At 37.4% G+C, this 21,492-nt stretch overlaps 1 protein-coding gene across 21 annotated transcripts in view; it reads right to left on the bottom strand.

The window, feature by feature from the left end:
* The window catches only part of STAG2 (STAG2 cohesin complex component), a 141,799-nt gene that overhangs the window by 68,848 nt on the left and 51,459 nt on the right, over window positions 1–21,492 (bottom strand). For 11 of the 21 annotated variants that reach the window (XM_016942745.4, XM_063804017.1, XM_063804020.1 and 8 more), the window contains exons 2-5: window positions 12,175–12,239; window positions 10,921–11,061; window positions 7,674–7,752; window positions 2,493–2,657 (exon numbers count right to left, since the gene is read on the bottom strand). In XM_016942745.4, coding sequence (XP_016798234.1) covers window positions 2,493–2,657; window positions 7,674–7,752; window positions 10,921–10,964 — 288 coding nt within the window. In that variant the 5' untranslated portion in view covers window positions 10,965–11,061; window positions 12,175–12,239. The remainder of the gene's footprint in view (window positions 1–2,492; window positions 2,658–7,673; window positions 7,753–10,920; window positions 11,062–12,174; window positions 12,240–21,492) is intronic. The other 10 variants (XM_016942747.4, XM_024353176.3, XM_016942751.2 and 7 more) reach the window with 1 other exon arrangement.

Raw genomic sequence — 21,492 nt, 5'->3', positions numbered from 1 at the left:
TTACAGGTGCTCACCACCAAGCCCAGCTAACTTTTTTATTTTTAGTAGAGACTGGGTTTCACCATGTTGGGCAGGCTGGTCTCCAACTCCTGACCTCAGGCGATCCACCTACCTTGGCCTCCCAAAGTGCTGGGATTATGTGAGCTGCTACACCTGGCCTATGTTAGTTTCTTTAATAGCAGCCCAAATGGACTAAGACACTGATGTTAAAAAGATAGCAGAAGAAAGAAGATTAGTGCATTTAACTACTTAGAACAAAATATTAGAGAAAATGTATAATATAAAAAAAAGAAGGAAAGTAATGAAATGCAATACAATGTAACTGAAATAATTTATCCTCTTGATAAAAATAACCCAAAAGGAGAACTAGAGAGAGAAAAGTAATTTTTAAAATTGGGGAATGACTAAATAAACCACAGTACAGCAATATAATAAGACATTATTTATTTTTAAAAAGCCAAACATATTCAAAACAGTAATTTAAAACATTACACAAGAAAAAGAATCCACACTCTAATCATGATATACAAGCAAACATTAATAAACGGATTTAAAAAGGTGCATTAGAATGGTATGAATAAATCTGGCACCTTTTAAGTTCTTTGCTCTGTAAAATTGGCGAAAGCTCAAACAATTAACAAGTATTTTCACATTTTACATGTAAAACTGTTCTTTATTAGCCTCATTTGATACATTTTATTTATAAAACCACACATATTAAGCTAATTCTATATTTCTAAACAAGGTATTTGTGTCAGTTTTTATTAACAAAAAGCCTGAACGGATAGTTCTCAGATAACCATTCATGTGCACCCATCACTGATTAAAGTTATTTCTATGAAGAAATACTATTCTCCACAGTCATAAAAAAGAATGCAATTGTGTCTTTCACAGCAACATGGGTAGAGTTGGAGGCAATAATCCTAAGTGAATTAACGCAGGAACAGAAAACCAAATACCACATGTTCTCACTTGTAAGTGGAAGCTAAATATTGAGCACATGTGGACACAAATGTGGAAAACATAGACACTGCGGACTACTGGGGGTAGGGGGTGGGGACTGAAAAACTACCCACTGGATACTACCCTCACTTCCTAGGTGCAATATACTCATGTACAAACCTGTATATGTAATCCCTGTATCTAAAAGTTGAAATTAAAAAAAAAAAAACTATTTCCTGTAGCTTTTATAAATTAAATTAAAACTTTATTAAGTATATATACTCCTTGAGTATTGTATTTATTCCACTTTCTAATGGTTTAGCCAACATTAGAAAGCCTAAATGCTTCTATTGTCATAAAAGTATGCAGAGAAAACATAATTCGAATGATTCGACATGAATATGCCTCCAACTTTTTATTCTTCTAAGAAACAAGCACAAATAATAAAATTTGTAATAGACAACAGTAACTAAAATAATTCATTCCACTAAAGTGGATAATAATTATATTAGGTCACTCAACCAGGAATTCCATATGGGTAGAAGACTTCGTATTTTAATGGCATCTATATAAATTCAGGGAAAACTGAGACCTCATAGCCATGGTTTACATCAGCATATTTTTGACCAAATTATTTTTTACCTTAGGCCATTAAAAAAAATAATGGGTTGGGGCTGGGCGTGGTGGCTCACGCCTGTAATCCCAGCACTTTGGGAGGCCGAGGCAGGTGGATTACTTAAGGTCAGGAGTTTGAGACCAGCCTGGCCAACATGGTGAAACCCCATCTCTACTAAAAACCAAAAATTAGCCAGCCATGGTGGTGGGCACCTGTAATCCCAGCTACTCGGGAGGCTGAGGCAGGAGAATCGCCTGAACCCAGGAGGCGGAGGTTGCAGTGAGCAGAGATCATGCCACTGCACTCCAGCCTGGGCAATAGAGTGAGACTCCATCTCAAAAAAATAATAATAATAATAAAAAATAATGGGCTGGGCATGGTGGCTTCCGCCTGTAATCCCAGCACTTTGGGAGGCCAAGGAGGGCAGATTACTTGAGGCCAGGAGTTTGAGACAAGCCTGGCCAACATGGTGAAACCCCGTCTCCACTGAAAATACCCACCAAAAAAAAAAAAAAAAAAAAAAAACAAAAAACACTAGCCAGGCATGGTGGTTTGTACCTGTAATCCCAGCTACTTGGGAGGCTGAGGCAGGAGAATCGCTTGAACCCAGGACGTGGAGGTTGTGGTGAGCCGAGACTGTGCCACTGTACTCCAGCCTGGGCAACAGAGCGAGACTCTGTCTCAAAAAAAATAAAATAAAATAAAATAAATAAGAAAAAAGAAAAAAACATGCAGCAGAAAATGAATCAAAACACAGCACAAAAGTCTTATATATGAAGAAATACATCCCAAGAGTTTTCTGATGATTTTGTTGCTTTTTTCTAATAAGTAGTGTATGTTTAAAATGCAATTAGAAAAATCAGAGCTACACTCTATATAACTCATTAAAGTTTAAAATGTACAAATGAACTGGGAAGAACAACATAAATCTTACCTGCATAGCACTCTTGCCCATTTTAACAACTTCAAACAACATCATGTTTTCCACTCCATTCTGTTGGTGATGACCATTCATTCGGTTTGGACCAGAAGGAGGTTTTCCTCCTCCATTTCCACCTTTGCCCTTTTCTGCTGGGCCCTTTTTGCCTTTTTTACAAGTCTGCATAAAAAATACGAGGTGGTTAAGTTATATCACTATCCTTGAGAGTTCAAAACACAGCTACAGTAGAAGTAGCTGATAGGGTACATAACATGCTTAAACTTGCCCTAAAGAATTCCATCCACTTATAACAAAATGATATAACTGTGACAGCCTCTTTGTGGTGTCCATTTTTTCAAGTATACTACCATGCCTCACATGACATAGTAGTTAGCAGCATAGCCTCTGCAGACAGACAGACTCTGTGGGTGCAAATTTCTGCTACTATTAGCTGAGTGATTTTAGGCAAATTACTTAACCACACTATGTTTCAGTGATGTTTTTCTAATTTGTAAAGTGAGGATAAAACTGTGCCTACCCCATAGGGTTGCTGTGATAATGAAAACACAAAGTACTTAGCAACATACCCAGCATATAATAAAGTCAAAAAATGTCAGCTATTATTATCACTGTAAAATGAAAAAATTATGTTAAAAGGAGTTCAGTAAATGTTACATGAATCTTAATCTGGTAGGAAGACCAACAGAAACAATGACACAAAATACTGATTTGAATCTATTTTGAAAAGTAATATAAAATCACAGACTTAAAAGCCCTCAAAATATCAACAAAGTTTGAAAAACACTGCAAAAATATCTCTCAAGTATAATCAGAGAATTCTCAAGGGTGTAGTAAATCAAGGTAGCTATCTCCAAGTTTTATATTACTCCCTTATGCAGCTTTTGGATGCAGACTGAAGTGGGCAGCAAGAATAACCAAACTCATTATCAAATATGTACCTTATACTCACTTCAACATTTTATTTGTATTGTTAGTCTTAGAAATCATTGCAGTGCTCTGAACAAGGAATTCTGAACATTAGGAGTAGGTTTATCAATCTCATTCTTGTTCTAGGCCTCCCTCCAACATTTAGTCATCATGAAAATTCAATTAATGAAAACTATGGAAATGAAGCCCATTATAACAAAAGTTGTCAGTATTGGTGGGGGGGTGGGGACGCGCGGGTAGGGGCATCAAAAAAATCAGTGAAAAGGTTCCCTATATGCCTAAGCTATAAAAATACCTCCCATAGCTCTTATACTTTAAGAAAACAAGCCATTCCCTAACTCGGAGTCCTCATTTCTCAAATGCCAGGGTTGAATTAAAATACTTTACAGAAAGGTATTCCGACCCCTGGATTTGATGATTTCTTAAAGGTCTCTTTTAGACCAACACATCTCTACGATCTAGAAAGCAAGTGTTGGCCAACTTTCTGTAAAGAACTGGATAGTAAATATGTTAGGCTTTGTGGGCCACATACAGTCTCTGTAGCATATTCTTTATTTTTAAAACTATTTAAAATTATAAAAACAGCCCAGCGTGGTGGCTCACGCCTGTAATCCTAGCACTTTGGTAGGCCGAGGTGGGCGGATTGCCTGAGCTCAGAAGTTCGAGACCAGCCTGGCCAACACGGTGAAGCCCTGTCTCTACTAAAATACAAAAAATTAGCCAGGCATGGCGGCATACGCCTATAGTCCCAGCTACTCGGGAGGCTGAGGCAGGAAAATTGCTTGAACCCGGGAGGTGGAGGCTGCAGTGAGCCGAGATCACACCACTGCACTCCAGCCTGGGTGACAGAGCGAAACTCTGTCTCGAGCAATAAATAGGCCGGGCGCAGTGGCTCAAGCCTGTAATCCCAGCACTTTGGGAGGCCAAGGTGGGCGGATCACGAGGTCAGGAGATCGAGACCATCCTGGCTAACACGGTGAAACCCCGTCTCTACTAAAATTACAAAAAAATTAGCTGGGCGTGGTGGCAGGCACCTGCAGTCCCAGCTACTCAGGAGGCTGAGGCAGGAGAATGGCGTGAACCCGGAAGGCGGAGCTTGCAGTGAGCCAAGACTGCGCCACTGCACTCCAGCCTGGGCGACAGAGCAAGACTCCGTCTCAAAAATAAATAAATAAATAAATAAATAAATAAATACATAAAAATAAAAATAAATAAATAAATAAATATTAAAACGACCGGGAGCGGTGGCTCCCACCTGTAATCCCAATACTTTCGGAGGTTGAGATGGGAAGATTGCTTAAGGCCAGGAGTTCAAGACAAGCCTGGTCAACAGAGCGAGACCCCATCTCTATAAAAAAAAAAAAAAAAAATATATATATATATATATATACACTATTCTTAGAGCTCCTGGACAGTACAAAAACAAGCCACAGATTGCGGATCTCTGATCTATAGCGATGCCTACAAATTTCTTTCCACTGAAAGCCTGTGGTATTTATGTACTTCATTCCTTAGAGGGTCCCTTCTTCCTCCAAGAGTCCAAAACGACTCAACTCTTAACAGTTACTTTAAACCCCTTCCCTAAAGGGGAACACCTGAAACACCTGAAACATATTACTTGTTAATTTGCAATACAGTAGTCCTCCCCTGGGTTTTACTTTATTCAGTTTCAGTTACCCTTGGTCTGCTGCAGTCCAAAAATATTCAGTAGGAAATTCTAGAAATAAACAATTCAAAAGTTTTAAATTGCACACCATTCTGAGTAGCATGATAGAATCACTCATCATCCTGCCGTATCCCACCCAGGACGTGAATCATCCCTTTGTCCAGCATATCCACGCAGCTCATTAGTCACTTACTAGCCATTTTGGTTACCATATTGAAAAAATTCAATATGCAAGGTTCAGTACTATCCGCAATTTCAGGCATCCACTGGGGGTCTTAGAATGTATCCCTGAGAATAAGGGAGACTGCTATATTCTGTAAATGAGATTCAGTCTTTGTGAACCTAATTCATTAATTCCTAATTGCACAATGAAAGGCTTTTGTCCCCAGTAAAAGCATTTTCAGAGATAAGGTTGAAAGAAAAGATCAACTACAACAGAATAGACTAGTAAAATATAAAATGTTAATTAACATGGAGCTGTATATTTGCAGTTTATCTATCAAATGCCTCAATAGTCCCTGTCAGTATGAAAAACTAATTGGGACAATTAAAATGGCAGAATGGGTATGCTGTGCTAGAAAAAAAAATGTGCAAGGAGTGATAATACAAAGGAAGCATTATACAAAAAGCAAATATGCTAACCTGTGTACAACCTTGGAGAGAAAAAAAACTTCTACATAAAGACTTTAGGAAGTGGTATAGTATAGAGGGTTAAGGGCACAGACCTGAGCTCAAATCCTTTAACCATTGGGCTTCTCTGGACTTCAGTTTCCTACCTATAAAATAATGGTGTTTTCTCATCTACGCAGTTGTTCAAATATTAGATTAACATGTGAAATTGTTAGCACAACACATGGAACATACATAGTATAGTCTCAAAATGCAGTTGCTATTATTGTAATAAATCCTTGACCTGTCCCAACACCTCACCCACAGTAGTAGCTATATAACCTTAACCAAACTGTGGCACAAAAACTTCAGAGTCATCTACTCAGGTGCCACCAAGAATCTTGTCCAAACTTGTAAATTAAATCAAAGGCAAAAGTAGGTTAATGGAAAAAAATGGTTTTCTAATAAATTATACTGTCCAACAGAATTAAGGTTATCTTTGGATAGCCGTAAGTTAATATTTCTATTCATATCCCTCTCTCGAATCTTTTTAAGGAAATAAGAGAGCACACAAAATTATGAAACACATGAATTATGAGCACTCAAAAAATATTCCAAGCATTAGTTAAATAAATTATGTTCCATACATTAAACGTGATGTTTTGCCACAATTAGAAATCACAAGAGAATGGCCAGGCGTGGTGGCTCACACCTGTAAATCCCAGCACTTTGGGAGGCTGAGGCAGGAGGATTGCTTGAGCCCAGTAGTACAGGACCAGCCTGGGGAACATAGTGAAATCTCATCTCTACAAAAATAAAAAATAAAAGGAATTACAGAGAAGCCAGGCATTGTGGCACAGGCCTGTGGTGCCTGTAGTCCAGTCGAGAGGCTGAGGCAGGATAATTGCTTTAGCCCAAGAGTTTGAGGCTGTAGTGTGCCATGACTGTGCCAGTGAATAGCCACTGCACTCCAGTCTAGGCAACATAGAGAGACCCCCATCTCCAAAAAAACAAATAAATTTAATTTAAAAATTAGAAAAAAAATAAAAGAGAGTTTTACAGTCACTTATGGGAAAGTTGTTGACAACATACCATTGAGTTTTAAAAGCACATTAAACTGTTTGCATAGTATGACTCCACTTAAATAAAATGTTATAATCATGTTTATACATAGGTGTATGAATAAAAGTATGTGCATCAAAATGTTTAAAGAATAAATTACCTCCAGGTGATAGGATTATGGAAAAATTTCACTTTGGTCATCGTAAACTTCTGTATTGTTAAGACTTTTTCAAAGTATGTCATGAGACAATATAAATCCAAAATTCATTTTGAAAAACAAATGCTGAACAACAAAAACAAGTTATCTTTTGCATAATGTATTTACACACATGCAGAGTCAAATATACTTTCCAAAACAACAAAATAATTTAGCCATTCGCCAAGTTATATCCAGCCCTCAGGCTAACCCCCTCACACTTTAAACTTACATTATATTGACTCAGAACTTAACTTTGTAATTTTTTATCTTTCATATTACTTATAAAGAGTAAAACTACTGTCATTTGTAACCCATTAGCCTTAAACTGGTTGTATGTTACATTTTTAGAGTGCTTTAGAATAAAAGATTTTATATATTGCTTTGCTTTACATTTTATTACTTGTGGGAAAACAAAAATAAAGCCAACAGAACATTGCATTCTGCTTCACATACTGTGCTTTACGAAATAAACTACTGGAAATGTATTATTATTATTATTATTTGCAACTTTACAGCAGTGTAAATAGATCCCAAAGGCTACCTGGTCTAGAAGACAAAAGGACCACATTTACTCAGAAGGCTTACCATACCAATCAGCTCCCACCCCCTTAAAAAGCCATTTTTAAAAGATAAAACTATCTGAGACATAACTTAAATCTGTGTGTGTGTGAGATCTTAGGAAACAAAATAAAGTCAAATATTTGATACATACTTTGCCTTTGCCTTGCTTTTGGTTTTTTCCTTCGATATCTTCAAAATCTGTGTCAGAAGAAAAATGTGTTTCTGACTCCCTGTGACAGAAAGATAAGAATTAAAACCCTTCCTTAGAAATTTATATTGAGTTTCTAATTTTTGCCATATTTTCTAAAAGAAAGGCTTGGTTAACTCATTACAAAACTTCATATTAGCATTATAAGTAATTAAGATGTTTCCCCAAAACATCATACTATAGCACATTACCAAACACACAAGATTACATAAGCAGCTACAAAAATAATAATCTAAAGTACAAATATCTAAACATTTTTGTTAATTTTTAATCAAAGTATGAAAACTAATCCAGTGGGTCTCAAAATTTAACCCTAGGAACTGTGGTGTTCCATGTAATGGTTGGTTCCATTTCCTACTTCAAAGATCACAGTGCTGCGGAAAAACTGTATTTTAATACTAGGCATTGGAGGAACTTTATTAGGGAGTTTTATGATTATGGATCCTCTGATCTCTCCTACCTCACTCGAAAAGTATTTATAAATCTAGGTGAGTCAATATACAAAACATGTATTTCTGAAAGGGTACTTATAAAACCTTCTTACGAACTAAAGCATTTGAAATACACTAGGGAATTATGCTAAGTGATCAATATCCTTTATGAAGTAAAGAGGTGATGAGCTATAGTCAGGAGAACAGTTTTGGTACTAAGTAACTGTGGATCTTATACAAGTGACCATCTCAATCTTCTCATCTATAAATAATATATACGCAGGAAAGAACGAAATCTCTAAAGTCTCTACAATCTCCAACATATGAATCTATAGTCCTAAACAACTGTCCCTTGTTCTGGGTTGGGGTAAGGCTAATTTGTATAATCTGGATTTTCTCACAAACATATGGAAGCCGACCGATTTAAATAAATATGTGTGATGCTTTCCAAATGAGTAAACATGAGTCTATCTAAATAGTAGTAACATACCCTCATTTAAATGCTTAAAGCAAGGCATACTTATATTAGTATTTGGGTCACACTGGATTTTAGAATTGAGCCACATCCATAAAAGATAAAGGTTTTTCCACCCTAAATGTGTAAACCTAGCACCAGCTCTGCTTAAAATAAATGGAATCGAAGTGAAAGGCTATCTTTATAAAACTAGTATTCTCAATCTAGATTTCTTCTATTTCCATTTTATTGCTACAATAACCAGTTGCCCAGAGGCTATGAGGTAGCAGAGGCTGTGAGGTAGGAATATTTCATAAATCTAAAATAATGATTAAGATGCTAGCAGGAAAAAAAAAATACTATTTATACAGCACTTACATATAAAGTAATTTAAACAATGTATGGAAGGTGGTGGCAATCCTAACTATATCCTACAATGTTGAGAGGAAAGGGCCTGTAATAAATACCATTCCCTAGAGTTAATGCAACAAAAACTGAATGACTACTATAGTATTAACCCTGAACCTCATGCGTGTTACATCTTAAGAAGATTGTTGTCATCAATAATCTTCTCACATGTCTATATGGTCTTGCAAAAAAAAAAATGAAAATTTAAAATATCTTGATGTATAAGTAATATTTATTTCTTCCCAAGCCTTTCGTAGGACACCAGCTCTCTTAAAGAGCTAAGTAACTGCTTTAAGTCTGAAGAAAATCACTATAGTCTTCACAATGTTCCAATGGCCAGAGTAATCAAGGGCTCAATTATCCTCTTAATACTCATCTCCAAGCTATCCCAACTAAGAGTGAACCACTAGAGGTTTGGTAACTTACTGAAAAACTTTCTAAAGAAAGCTTAAGTGAGTAATCAGAATGGAAGTCTAAAATACTCCCAACCAAAGAAGAAATACTCTAAGCCGTTCTTCAATGCTTTCCTGTGTTTTTAAGATCAAAAGAACAACAAAAACTACCCTAGGTGAAATAACAGTTATGTTTATTAAACATACTGTATTAACCATTCAGTGACCTGAAACATCCTGAGTCATCTATCACACGACTGAATCTTCCATTCCTCTTTACTGTGCCCTGCACCCCACATACCCAATCAAATGCTGGGCCTGTTCCACCCGAACAACATCAATTCCCTTTTATTCATTATCCTATTTCAGGTCCTCATTATTTGAGATATTCTAATAGTCAATAGTCTAGTCCATAATATAAACCCTTTTTATAGTCTCTAACCAAGTATATAAGAAACTTCATAATCTTCTCTTTATATCTTTAAAATATGAACTCATAAAGGCAGCAGGAAGTACCTAACTTAATTCCTCACAGGATCTAATATAACATCCTGTATACAGCAGACACTTAATATTAACAAAGGTAATAATTAACTTTTACAAAGATATGAGACTTAGAATACATAAAATCCTCACTAAAAATGCTGTTTTGTGGGAACCTGAATGTATTTGGTCCCAGAAGATTCATAATCTCCACTGAAGATAACAAAATTATTAAAAATATGAAAATCTACATATGATCAAAAGTAAACGCTGGCTACCATTATGTACAAAGGTATTAGTCTGTTGTTTTCAAAATTTTTAGCAACTAAACTCTCTTTTCAAGTCAAGTCTCATAAAGATCCTAATAAAAAATACAGTGGTGGGGGTGGGTAAATAAAGGGATTCACGGGCAATTTAAAAGTTCACTTTTCACTGAGGCAACTCATGAAACTGTACCTTAGTATGAAAATCACTGTTACACAGAGTAGTTCAAAATCTTTCAAAACCAAGGAGTAATTAGAATAAAAGCTAAGGAGTACAGTTAGCTTTTCAGATGGGGGTAAAGAGGATACCTATGTTGAAAACACTTTCTGGACCAATATACATGTAACTTATTTCTGCAATCATCATTTGATTTTGTAACAGAAATCTGACATTACATCCTAAATAGTGCCACACGGTATACCTCACTAATGAGAAAACTTTATTTTTAGGAATTTTATGATGCTCTCTCAAAACAGTTGCTATTGCAAAACCAAGTATGGACTCAGAACTACACAACAAAAAATAATAAACTGCAGCATGTAAACTAAAAGACAAATTTAAAACACAACAACAAAAAAGTACAGAATAATTACTATTACAGAGCCTTGATGAGTGCTGATATAAACTCTTGCAAAGCATAAAAGCTATTTTATATATTAGATCTTCTCGAGCAGAAGGAAATTTAACTGAAGTTAATGCATTCCCCATTTTGTGGAATAAACAAGTATTTAAAAATTATCAGAATATAATTTACTTACTGTAGTAGATTAAAATCAGTTGGTATTTCTGGAGCTGCTATCATTTCTTTATCATCTTCTGGAACACCTCAATGTCAGAAATATATTCATATATTTACGTGGGTAAAATGATGGCTTGCCTTCTTTCTTCTAAGACAATTCCTTTAAAAAGGAGAAAATGACATTTATTACAAATGCACCAAAAATATTCGGAAAGGATATCCATACTCAAAAGTTAAATTCCCCAGTGCCTACTAATGTGTTTTAGTAAATAAGGATTTCATTCCCTTGCATTTGACTGCTTTCTTTTTTTTTTTTTTGAGACACAGTCTCACTCTGTCACCCAGGCTGGGGTGCAGTGGCACGATCTCGGCTCACTGCAACCTCTGCCTCCCAGGTTCAAGCGATTCTCCTACCTCAGCCTCCCGAGTAGCTGAGATTACAGGCGCGGGCCACCATGACCAGCTAATTTTTGTATTTTTAGTAGAGATGGGGTTTTGCCATGTTGGCCAGGCTGGTCTCGAACTCCTGACCTCAGGTGACCCACCCGCCTCGGCCTCCCAAAGTGCTGGGATTACAGGCATGAGCCACCGTGCCTGACCTTGACTGCTTAATCTAGATATGGACTTGTTGTAACACTCGCAGCCCCACAGTAATAACACATAGGGGGAAAAGAAGCTTATAAAACAATTGTTTTTAAATTTTCTTGTGATTCTCCGCCTGGCTTTATATATATATATATATATATACACATTAATACATCCTAAATAGAAACAGGATATGACTCTTACTAGTCCTGAAATCCCTATGAGAACTTTAAACCATAATATGAGATGCCTGAAAATACAACCTTTTGCTGATATCATGCACATACAGTTAAAAGGAGCTAATAAAAAAAACCTAAGATATAACTTTAAAACAGATTTTCCTGCCCTGGAAACATACAGTCCAAAGCCTGGCTTATTAAATAAATAACCACTTCATGATAATAACAAACTTTGTTGAGAAGAGAAGGGGGAAAAAATGTTAGATCTGATCTATTCCTCTCCCTCAAGGAACTTACGATCAATTTAAATGCCAATAATTTCATACGAACAACAAATGAATGCCATTTTTGACCAAAGTACATGTAAAAATGGCAGACAGAAAGGGTATTATGTCTATGTTTTGAAAGTCAAGGATGCATTTCCTAAATGAAGAAAATGACCTAAAAGCAAACAAGAAAGGAGAAAACAGGCTGAAGCTAAAGTCTAAAGCTCTTAGTCTTATGTGTACCTTTCTCTTATAATTTTCTTATGTTTTTCTTTTATTCCCAAGTGAATTTAGTACTCGGTGGCCACCTAAAGAAAAAGCAGGTAAGATTAAACATATCCAATTAATATTAAATGCTCAAATATAACATACTGACAAACTCCTAATGACTTCTCCCAGTAGGTTAGATATCACACAAGAAACAGCTCAATTTTTCTTGGTAATTTTATCTCTCTAGAAAACATCATCAATGGTTACTAATGTTTAATTAATATACAAAGTTCAAAACATTGTATTTCCTAGCTTACTTAAGCTAAAACAGAAAAATATTAATTTTATGTTTTGTGAACAGCAAAATAACAAATGAGGCAATAGGAGAAACAAGAATGAATAATCCACAAATTAAATCCTGAATAATCAAATAACATATACCACCACTTTATTTTTTTTCTGAAAGATACTCAGATTTTAAAATCTTGTTTTCAGCCAGGCGCAGTGGCTCACGCCTGTAATCCCAGCACTTTGGGAGGCCAAGGCGGGCAGGTCACTTGAGGTGAGGAGTTCCAGACCAGCCTGGCCAACATGGCGAAACCCTGTCTCTACTAAAAATACAAAAATTAGCCTCGTGTGTTGGTGCACACCTGTAGTCCCAGCTACTCGGGAGGCTGAAGCAAGCTGAGATCATGCCACTGCACTCCAGCCTGGGTGACAAAGCGAGACTCTGTCTCAAACATACATACATACACAAATTTTAAAATCTTATTTTCGTTGAGACAGGGCCTTACTCTGTCACCCAGGCTGGAGTGCAGTGGCACAAATCATAGCTCACTGCAGTCTCAAACTTCAGGGCTCAAGAGATCCTTCTACCTCAGCTTTCTGAGTAGCTAGGACTATAGGTACTCACCACATCTGGCTAATTTTTTCTTTTCTGAAGTTTGTCATCATATGTAAGATACACATTCACCTCCTAAAATGCTAACTTATTTATAAAAGAAAATCATTTTGTTTCTTTTAAAGGAACTGGAGAGGCACAGAACTAATAAATTCTAATGAACAGGTCAGGTCATCTAGACGGCAAGATGAAAATAAAAGAGGTCATGTGATCCTTGCTGTATCTGTCTGCGTCTCTGAGCATTTCATCAAAACCAAAGTTGCTGCTTTCCTTCAATATAATTTCTAAGCACACTTTAAAGGTAGTTCATAAATACAGTCACCTAAAGAATCACAGGTGATGAATATAAAGAATGCATCAGCTCTGAGAAGCAGAGAATACTAAATAAAATGAATATTGTGCGATATACTGGATTCTTCTAAATAGCACAAAACTAATTTCTACTGTAAAAGAAAGAAGCATTCCCAGGCCAAATTATTTTGCAAAGCATAGGCTATACTATCATGTACTTTGTAATTAGAAACCAAAGCAAACACAAAAGCAAAATCAAAGATGTAAGATGTATCTCTCAAGACAAGATACATGCGCGCATGTGTGTATTATACGTATATAAAAAATAGAGACAGACAGACAAGGTCTTACTCTGTCACCCGCACTGGAGTGCAGTGGCGCAATCACAACTCACTACAGCCTTGACCTCCCCAGGCTCAAGTGATCCTCCCATCTCAGCCTCCCAAGTAGCTGGGACTATAGGCACACACTACCATGGCCCAGCTAATTTTTTCTTATTTTGTAGAGACAGGGTTTCACCATGCTGCTCAGGTTAGTCTTGAACTCCTGGGCTCAAGCAATTCACCCACCTCAGCCTCCCAAAGTGCTGAGATTACAGGCATGAGCCACTGCGCCCAGCCAGGTACATATATTTTTAAAAGAAAAAAAAAGTTGTGTCAGGGTCTGATAGAAAAATTATTGAACTGGCCAATTCCCTATCCTAGTGAAATAAGATTTTTTTAAAGTCTCTAAATATTGAAAATTCATCCAACCAAGTAAAAGTATCCACCATGTGCCAAATGTAGTGCTGGGCAATGAGAATACAACAGTGAACAGGAGAACAATGATCCTTGTCCTTAATACCTGTTAAGAAATGTGATTATTATTTCTACTAGAAGGTACCTACTTGCCACTTAATATTATTAAATATAAGAATGCTGGCCGGGCGCGGTGGCTCACGCCTGTAATCCCAGCACTTTGGGAGGCCAAGGCAGGCGGATCATAAGGTCAGGGAGACCATCCTGGATAACATGGTGAAACCCCATCTCTACTAAAAATACAAAAAATTAGCCAGGCGTGGTGGCAGGCGCCTGTAATCCCAGCTACTCGAGAGGCTGAGGCAGGAGAATGGCGTGAACCCGGAAGGCGGAGCTTGCAGTGAGCCAAGACTGCGCCACTGCACTCCAGCCTGGGTGACAGAGCAAGACTCCATCTTTAAAAAAAAAAAAAAAAAAAGAGTGCTAAATTCCATGTATCCGAGTGTTTGCTAGTCATTCTCTAAATGACTTATTTGCCATAAAAACAGTTCATCATAGCTCACAAAAATTACAAATATTAAAATTGCTTTGTAATTTAGAAGGGAAGGAACCCAACGGATGAGTTGGGATTAGTAGTTTCTAAATGTAAACTTTAATCTACAGGAAGAGCTGAGAATGTTTACATCTTTATTTTAAATGTCTACAGCTGCATATAAATACAATTTGCAGGCCATGCATGATGGCTCACACCTACAATCCCAGCGCTTTGGGAGGATGAGGTTGGAGAATGGCTTAAACCCAGGAGTTCGAGACCAGCCTGGACAACATAGTGAGACCGTATCTCAACAAAAAATCAAAAAATCAGCCGGGCATGATGGCACACACCTATAGACCTAGCTACTTGGGAGGCTGAGGCAGGAAGATTGCTTGAGCCCAGGAGGTAGAAGCTGCAGTGAGCCATGATCACACCACTGCACTCCAGCCTGGGCAATGGGGTAAGACTCTGTCAATCCATCCATCTATCCATCCATCCATCCGTCCATCCATCCATCCATCCATCCATCCATCCAATGTGTTTCCCCCACAGACTTACATTAACAAATTCAGAGTATCTTCAAATGTGCTTAATACCATTTGATTTCAGCTGGGTAACCCAAAACTATAAAAACATGTAATGCTCAAAGAAAAGTATCAGTTTAAAAATCAAACTCACCACACAATTTCTGCACTATTGCGGGTTATTAACTTTTTAAAAAATATGCTCCAAGATCACAAGGTGGAGCTCTCTCCTAGTGTCTAGAAAAAACTTTTGAGGTTTTCATCATATGTAACAATTCTCTATACCTACTATAAAAGAGTTAACATTCTAACAGCTTTGGAGGATAAAGCATAGAAATAAAATTTGCATTAAGTCTCAATCACTATTTTCCTTCTGGGAAAAAAACCTATCCAGCAACAACTAGCTTCTGCTTTTCCTTACTGAAAACCAGGCAATCCCATTTGTAGATAAGCTAAACAATATATATTAAAGTAAAACTACTTTCTTAAGTTCACATGTATAGTGTGCTGCCATTAAAGGCTATTAATTATTAGATTAAAAAGTAACAGATGATCGCGTTATTTCTAATTCTAAATATTAAATTCAAGTAACACTGCTTTTAATATAAACAGACCTAAAAGCTGAAACTTAATCACCGTAACTTCTCAGGTTATCCATAATTAGTATATGTTTATGGGCTGTTACTCAAAGTTTAGATTACAAGTTAAATTCAACAACAAGAAACACCTGTCAGATACCTATTACTATAGCACATTAATACAAGTAAGTAAAAATTATGATGATGCTTGAATCTTTGCAACTCCAAAAAAAGAATGACTTCCTACATTCATCAAAAGTACCCCCCAACAAAATAAAAGCACACACAAAACATCCTAATATCTTGCTCTGATATGATTTAATTTTTTTTCCCCTAAAATAATTACTGTTTTAAAGGTCTTTAATTTAGGGGCCAGGCACGGTGGCTCACGCCTGTAATCCAAACACTTTGGGAGGCTGAGGCGGGCAGATCACGAGGTCAGGGGTTCAGGACCAGTCTGGCCAACATGATGAAACCTCGTCTCTAAAACAAAAATACAAAAATTAGCTGGGCACAGTGGTGTGCACCTATAGTCCCAGCTACTCGGGAGGCTGAGGCAGGAGGATCGCTTGAACCCGGGAAGCGGAGGTTGCAGTGAGCCGAGAACACACCACTGCAATCCAGCCTGGGCAACAGAGTGAGACTCCGTCTCCATAAAAAAAAAGGTATTTAATTCAATCCCAAGTGGTCTCAAGACAAAAAAATGAAAAGCTACCAACAAAGCCATCACTAACAAGGTTCCTCAGAATCCATATATTAATAATATATTACTGGAGAGCACAGGGGAGGGGAACACTTAAGTAGCTGGTATGTTAATTCTCTCACTAAAAATGCAGAAATATTCAACTGCTAAAAGCTGGCAAATTCACACACCACATGCCATACCCTTAACACTCCTCCCAAAAGGGTCACATACTTCTATATGTAAGGATCACATCCAGGAAATGTATACACCCTTCTAAAATGCCACCATCACTATAATACAAACACTTAAAATTAGGAATTACCAAAATGTCCAATTATCCATAGACTATAGGCGAGCACCACCATGCCCAGCTAATTTTTGTGTATTTTGTAGAAACAGGGTTTCACCATGTTGCCCAGGCTAGTCTTGAACTCCCAGGGTCAAGCAATCTGTCCACCTCAACCTCCCAGAGTGCTGAGATTACAGGTGTGAGCCACTGCGCCCAGACAGGTACATATAATTTTAAAAGAAAAAAATGTTGTGTCAAGGTCTGATAGACACAGAAAAAATTATTGACCTGGCCAACTCCCTATTCTAGTGAAATAGGATTTTTAAAGCTTCTAAATACTAAAAATTCATCCAACCAAGTACCACTGATAGTACATCAATGTAATTAATGTAATATTCATACACTGAAACTATTTATGACTGTGTACCAATGTGGGTAAACAGACATAATAACAACAAAAAAGAAGCAAAGGAATACAGTAACATATCAGGGTGGGTAATTTATTTTTTTTTTTTACAATCTTATTGTTAGTACAAAAAAGGAAATTATGAAGGGGAAATTTAGTTTTTAATGTACTCTGTTAAAACGTGAACTACTAGCTGGGCATGGTGGCGCGTGCCTATAGTCCCAGCTACTTGAGAGGCTGAGGTGGGAGGATCGCTTGAGCCTGGGAGGTCAAGGCTACAGTGAGCTGAGAACATGCCACTGCACTCCAGTCTGGGCAATAGAGTGAGACTGTCCTCAGGAGAAAAAAAAAACTGTTTAAAAACCTAAACTACCTAAGGAATTACAAAACTATGCTGCTAAAATCTATTCATATTTCATGTTTATAATCATATAAAATTAAACGTACAAAAACTCTGAGTTCTATCATAAAATTACCTTTATTATGTTTGCCTACTCAAGATTAGCAGGGAACATAAACTTTCTTACAGGCTCCTGACAACAAGACCCAAAGGTATGTTCCTTTTATTGGCCTATGTACTTTCTTAGGAGACAGCATACAAAAGTCTGTTGTTTAGTTTGAGGTTGTGAATGCTAAAAGGTCGACTACTTCCTGCAGTAGTACATTTGATCCAAACAGGAAAGTTACTATCATTTCTATGTCAAATGATGTACATGCGGGCAAAAAAATGAAAAGCTAACCCAAAATGTGGACATAAATATCTACCTTCAAAAAGAAAAAAACTACTGCCCCTTTGATGAGTAACAATCTTTAACAAGAATTCGGCCGGGTGTGGTGGCTCCCATCTGTAATCCCAGCACTTTGGGAGGTGGAGGCAGGCGGATCACGAGGTCAGGAGTTCAAGACCAACATGGTGAAACCCCATCTCTACTAAAATAGAAAAATCAGCCGGGCATGGTGGCATGCACCTGTAATCCCAGCTACTCGGGAGGCTGAGGCAGGAGAATCGCTTGAACCCGGGGGACAGAGGTTGCAGTGAGCCAAGATCATGCCACTGCACTCTAGACTGGGCAATGGAGCAAGATGCCATCTCAAAAAAAAAAAAAGAAATTCTTCTTACCTAAAAGATATTTGTCCTCCCTCTGTTAATCTCCCTAATTTGTGCTATACTATTCTAAGTAAATGACATGGTGAAAATACGTCAAACTAGGCCGGGCACGGTGGCTCACACCTGTAATCCCAGCACTTTGGGAGGCCGAGGCGGGAGGATCACGAGGTCAGGAGATCGAGACCATCCTGGCTAACACGGTGAAACCCCATCTCTACTAAAAAACAAAAAATTAGCCGGACTTGGTGGTGGGGGTCTGTAGTCCCAGCTACTCGGGAGGCTGAGGCAGAAGAATGGCGTGAACCCGGGAGGCGGAGCTTGCAGTGAGCCAAGATCAAGCCACTGCACTCCAGCCTGGGCGACAGAGTGAGACTCCGTCTCAAAAAAAAAAAAAAGAAAAGTACGTCAAACTAAGCAATGATCATGTGTACTCAGCCCAGTAGTAAAATCTTAACCTAAAAGTTTCTTGACAACACACTCACATTACAGCTACCACATATATCATTCGCAAATATCTTTTCTTTTACACAAACCTGGATGGAGTCCTACAGAATTCCTAATGGTAGTCCCCGCTCTGGTACAGGAATAGGTAAACCAGAGAAGGCATGCCTGGAAGAAATCTGCATATGTAAGAAGATTAATGACCCTGTCTATATTTCCTAACTAATAGTAGGAAATCTATATTTACAAACTTTAAAAATAATATAAAGGACAGGCTGGGTGCAGTAGCTCAGGCCTGTAATCCCAGCACTTTGGGAGGCCAAGACAGGCAGATCACTTGAGGCCAGGAGTTCCAGACCAGCCTGGCCAACGTGGAGAAATACCATCTCTACTAAAAATACAAAAATTAGCTGGGCATGGTGGCACAGGCCTGTAATCCCAGCTACTCCAGAGGCTGAGGCATGAGAATCGCTTAAACCCAGGAGGTGGAGGCTGCAGTGAGCCGAGATCGTGCCACTGCACTCCAGCCTGGGCAACAGAGCAAGACTCTGTCTCAAAAAAAAAAAATTTTATACATACATATATATAAAGGATGGAAGGAGGCCAAAGTAAAAGGCCTTTCTAAAATAACTAAGTAGACAAACTGAACAGGCCTAAGGCCACAACATTACAAAAATAACTTTTATTTTCAGGAATTGGGGAAGGAGCAAGCTGGGGCAGTCTACAGATACAGCATCACTACACACTGCCAGAAACTAAAATTTACAAAACGGGAAACATCCACCTGCTCCCTTCCTATTTTTAAGTGTATTATAGTAGGTGCACAGCAATATTCCTAGTTTTCTTGTCTACTCACTTTCCCCAATACTTTAAAAACATGACTCGAGCCATCACCACAACTGTGATCACCTTGACAAACCTACATACTCAGGCTGTCCCAGTTCTCAATGACCATTTTTGATGTCTGTAGAAAACCTAGCACGCCTTGTGAACTTAGCAACCCCCTTAGTTAAGGGTTGGAGGGAGACAAGAAAAGGCTTATGTCCTATTCCCACAGAGCCAACTTGTGCTCAGTACTCAATTGTAACCTGTACCTGAATCACCCAAAGATCCTACCCCGTCTGACATGTTCCTGCTGTAATACATCTACCTTCATTCTGGTACTGGAATCCTGCCCATAAACCCACCCTAAAAAGTCTCCATTTGTCTCTTGAGTTGCCTTAACCTGAAAGCCGCAATATTGTCCTCTCATCTGTCTGACCATACTGGCACTGGCTGCTGCTAGACACTGGATACCATATTATAGTTGACACATTGGATACATATCTGCTATCTAATTTGAAGACTACTATTTTCCCCAGTCAGCCCTAATAAGCTGCAGCTGACTAGACATTATCTGGCTCTATCCTAAGACAAATATCAAAACAGATAGAATATTTGTTTTATCATATACTATCACCTTAAAATCATTTCTCAGTCTGCCAAGGTCAATAGCTAATAATTGTTTTAATACTGTCATTATCCACTCTTCATCTCACTTATATCTGAATACATTCTACAGTTAGCTTTCTGGACTGGTGTGCATGTGTGTGTGTGTGTGTGTGTGCGCGCGTGTGTATACATCTCCATCTTATTAACATAACTTTGTGATGTAACTTGTGATGTCAATTTGTAATGTTAAGACATAACAAATAAACATGGGTAATTACAACTTGGTGTAGTGGCTATCAACATTTCCAATGAGACCATATTAGCTGGTATAAATGAATATCCAGATCCAAAAATCAAATTTACAAGAAGGGTTAAATGGTATACAGCATGATATAAGCACAATATATTATTGCCATCTAAACCATTTCACACTGGGCATCACTGGCTCACTGGCAAATTTCAAAAAAAGGCAGATTTCATAGAAGACTAGATGAACACAGGATAATCCTGCTTGATGTTGGGGGAAATCTAAATTTTCATTTCACATACTCTCAATAGATTACATCACAAGTTTTCACATTTATTTACTCAAGGTAGTAAAAAGTATCTCAATGAATTACTGAATTTTTATTAATAATTTGCATGATAATGAAGATAGAACTGTAGCCAAAAAACAATTCAGTAGATTAAAAACAATAAAACCAATGTGAAAAATAAACCACTTTATAGAGAATGAAAAATTTTAACCCAAAATTTAAAAATGTGGTGACTATTAATATGTAATGCCTCTTTTTTCATTTTAGCATGACTATACAAGAACACATATATGTCACATGTCCAATTTTTTTGTTCCTTTCACTTCTGATTAGCTGACCTTATTAAAATATTTAGCATTACCAGCCACTTGATATTACCCACTAACCTTTTAGCTAACAACCACAGTACACAATTCATAGGCTTGAATTATATGCATATTCAAGTTCAGAAATCAAATATGCTTTCATAATTCAGTTTGTCAACACACTATAGTACTTCCCAATTCGTATTTCAGATCTAAGAGTTTGATTCTTCACTTGGTAATTCCACACAGTGGTAACAACAGGAGACACATATGTGGTACTCTAAAATTATTTTAATTCTCTCTAATCTTAAACATTCCTAGACAAAGAGTAAGGCATGCAAATTACACTTTAAAAATTAAATTCAAGCCAGAAAAAGACACTATAAGAAAACTACAGACCAATATCCCTGATGAATATTGATGCGAAAATTCCTAACAAAATACTAGCAAACCAGAATTCATCATTTAAAACATTTAAAATATTATACACCATGACCAAGTGAGATTTATTGCTGAAATGCAAGACTGTTTCAACATACAAAAATCAATCAATGTAACACAGGACATTAACAGAAGGAAGGACA

The sequence above is a fragment of the Pan troglodytes genome, chromosome X, assembly GCF_028858775.2.
Source record: "Pan troglodytes isolate AG18354 chromosome X, NHGRI_mPanTro3-v2.0_pri, whole genome shotgun sequence".
Taxonomy (NCBI): domain Eukaryota; kingdom Metazoa; phylum Chordata; class Mammalia; order Primates; family Hominidae; genus Pan; species Pan troglodytes.
This window is presented reverse-complemented; position numbering and strand designations above follow the sequence as displayed.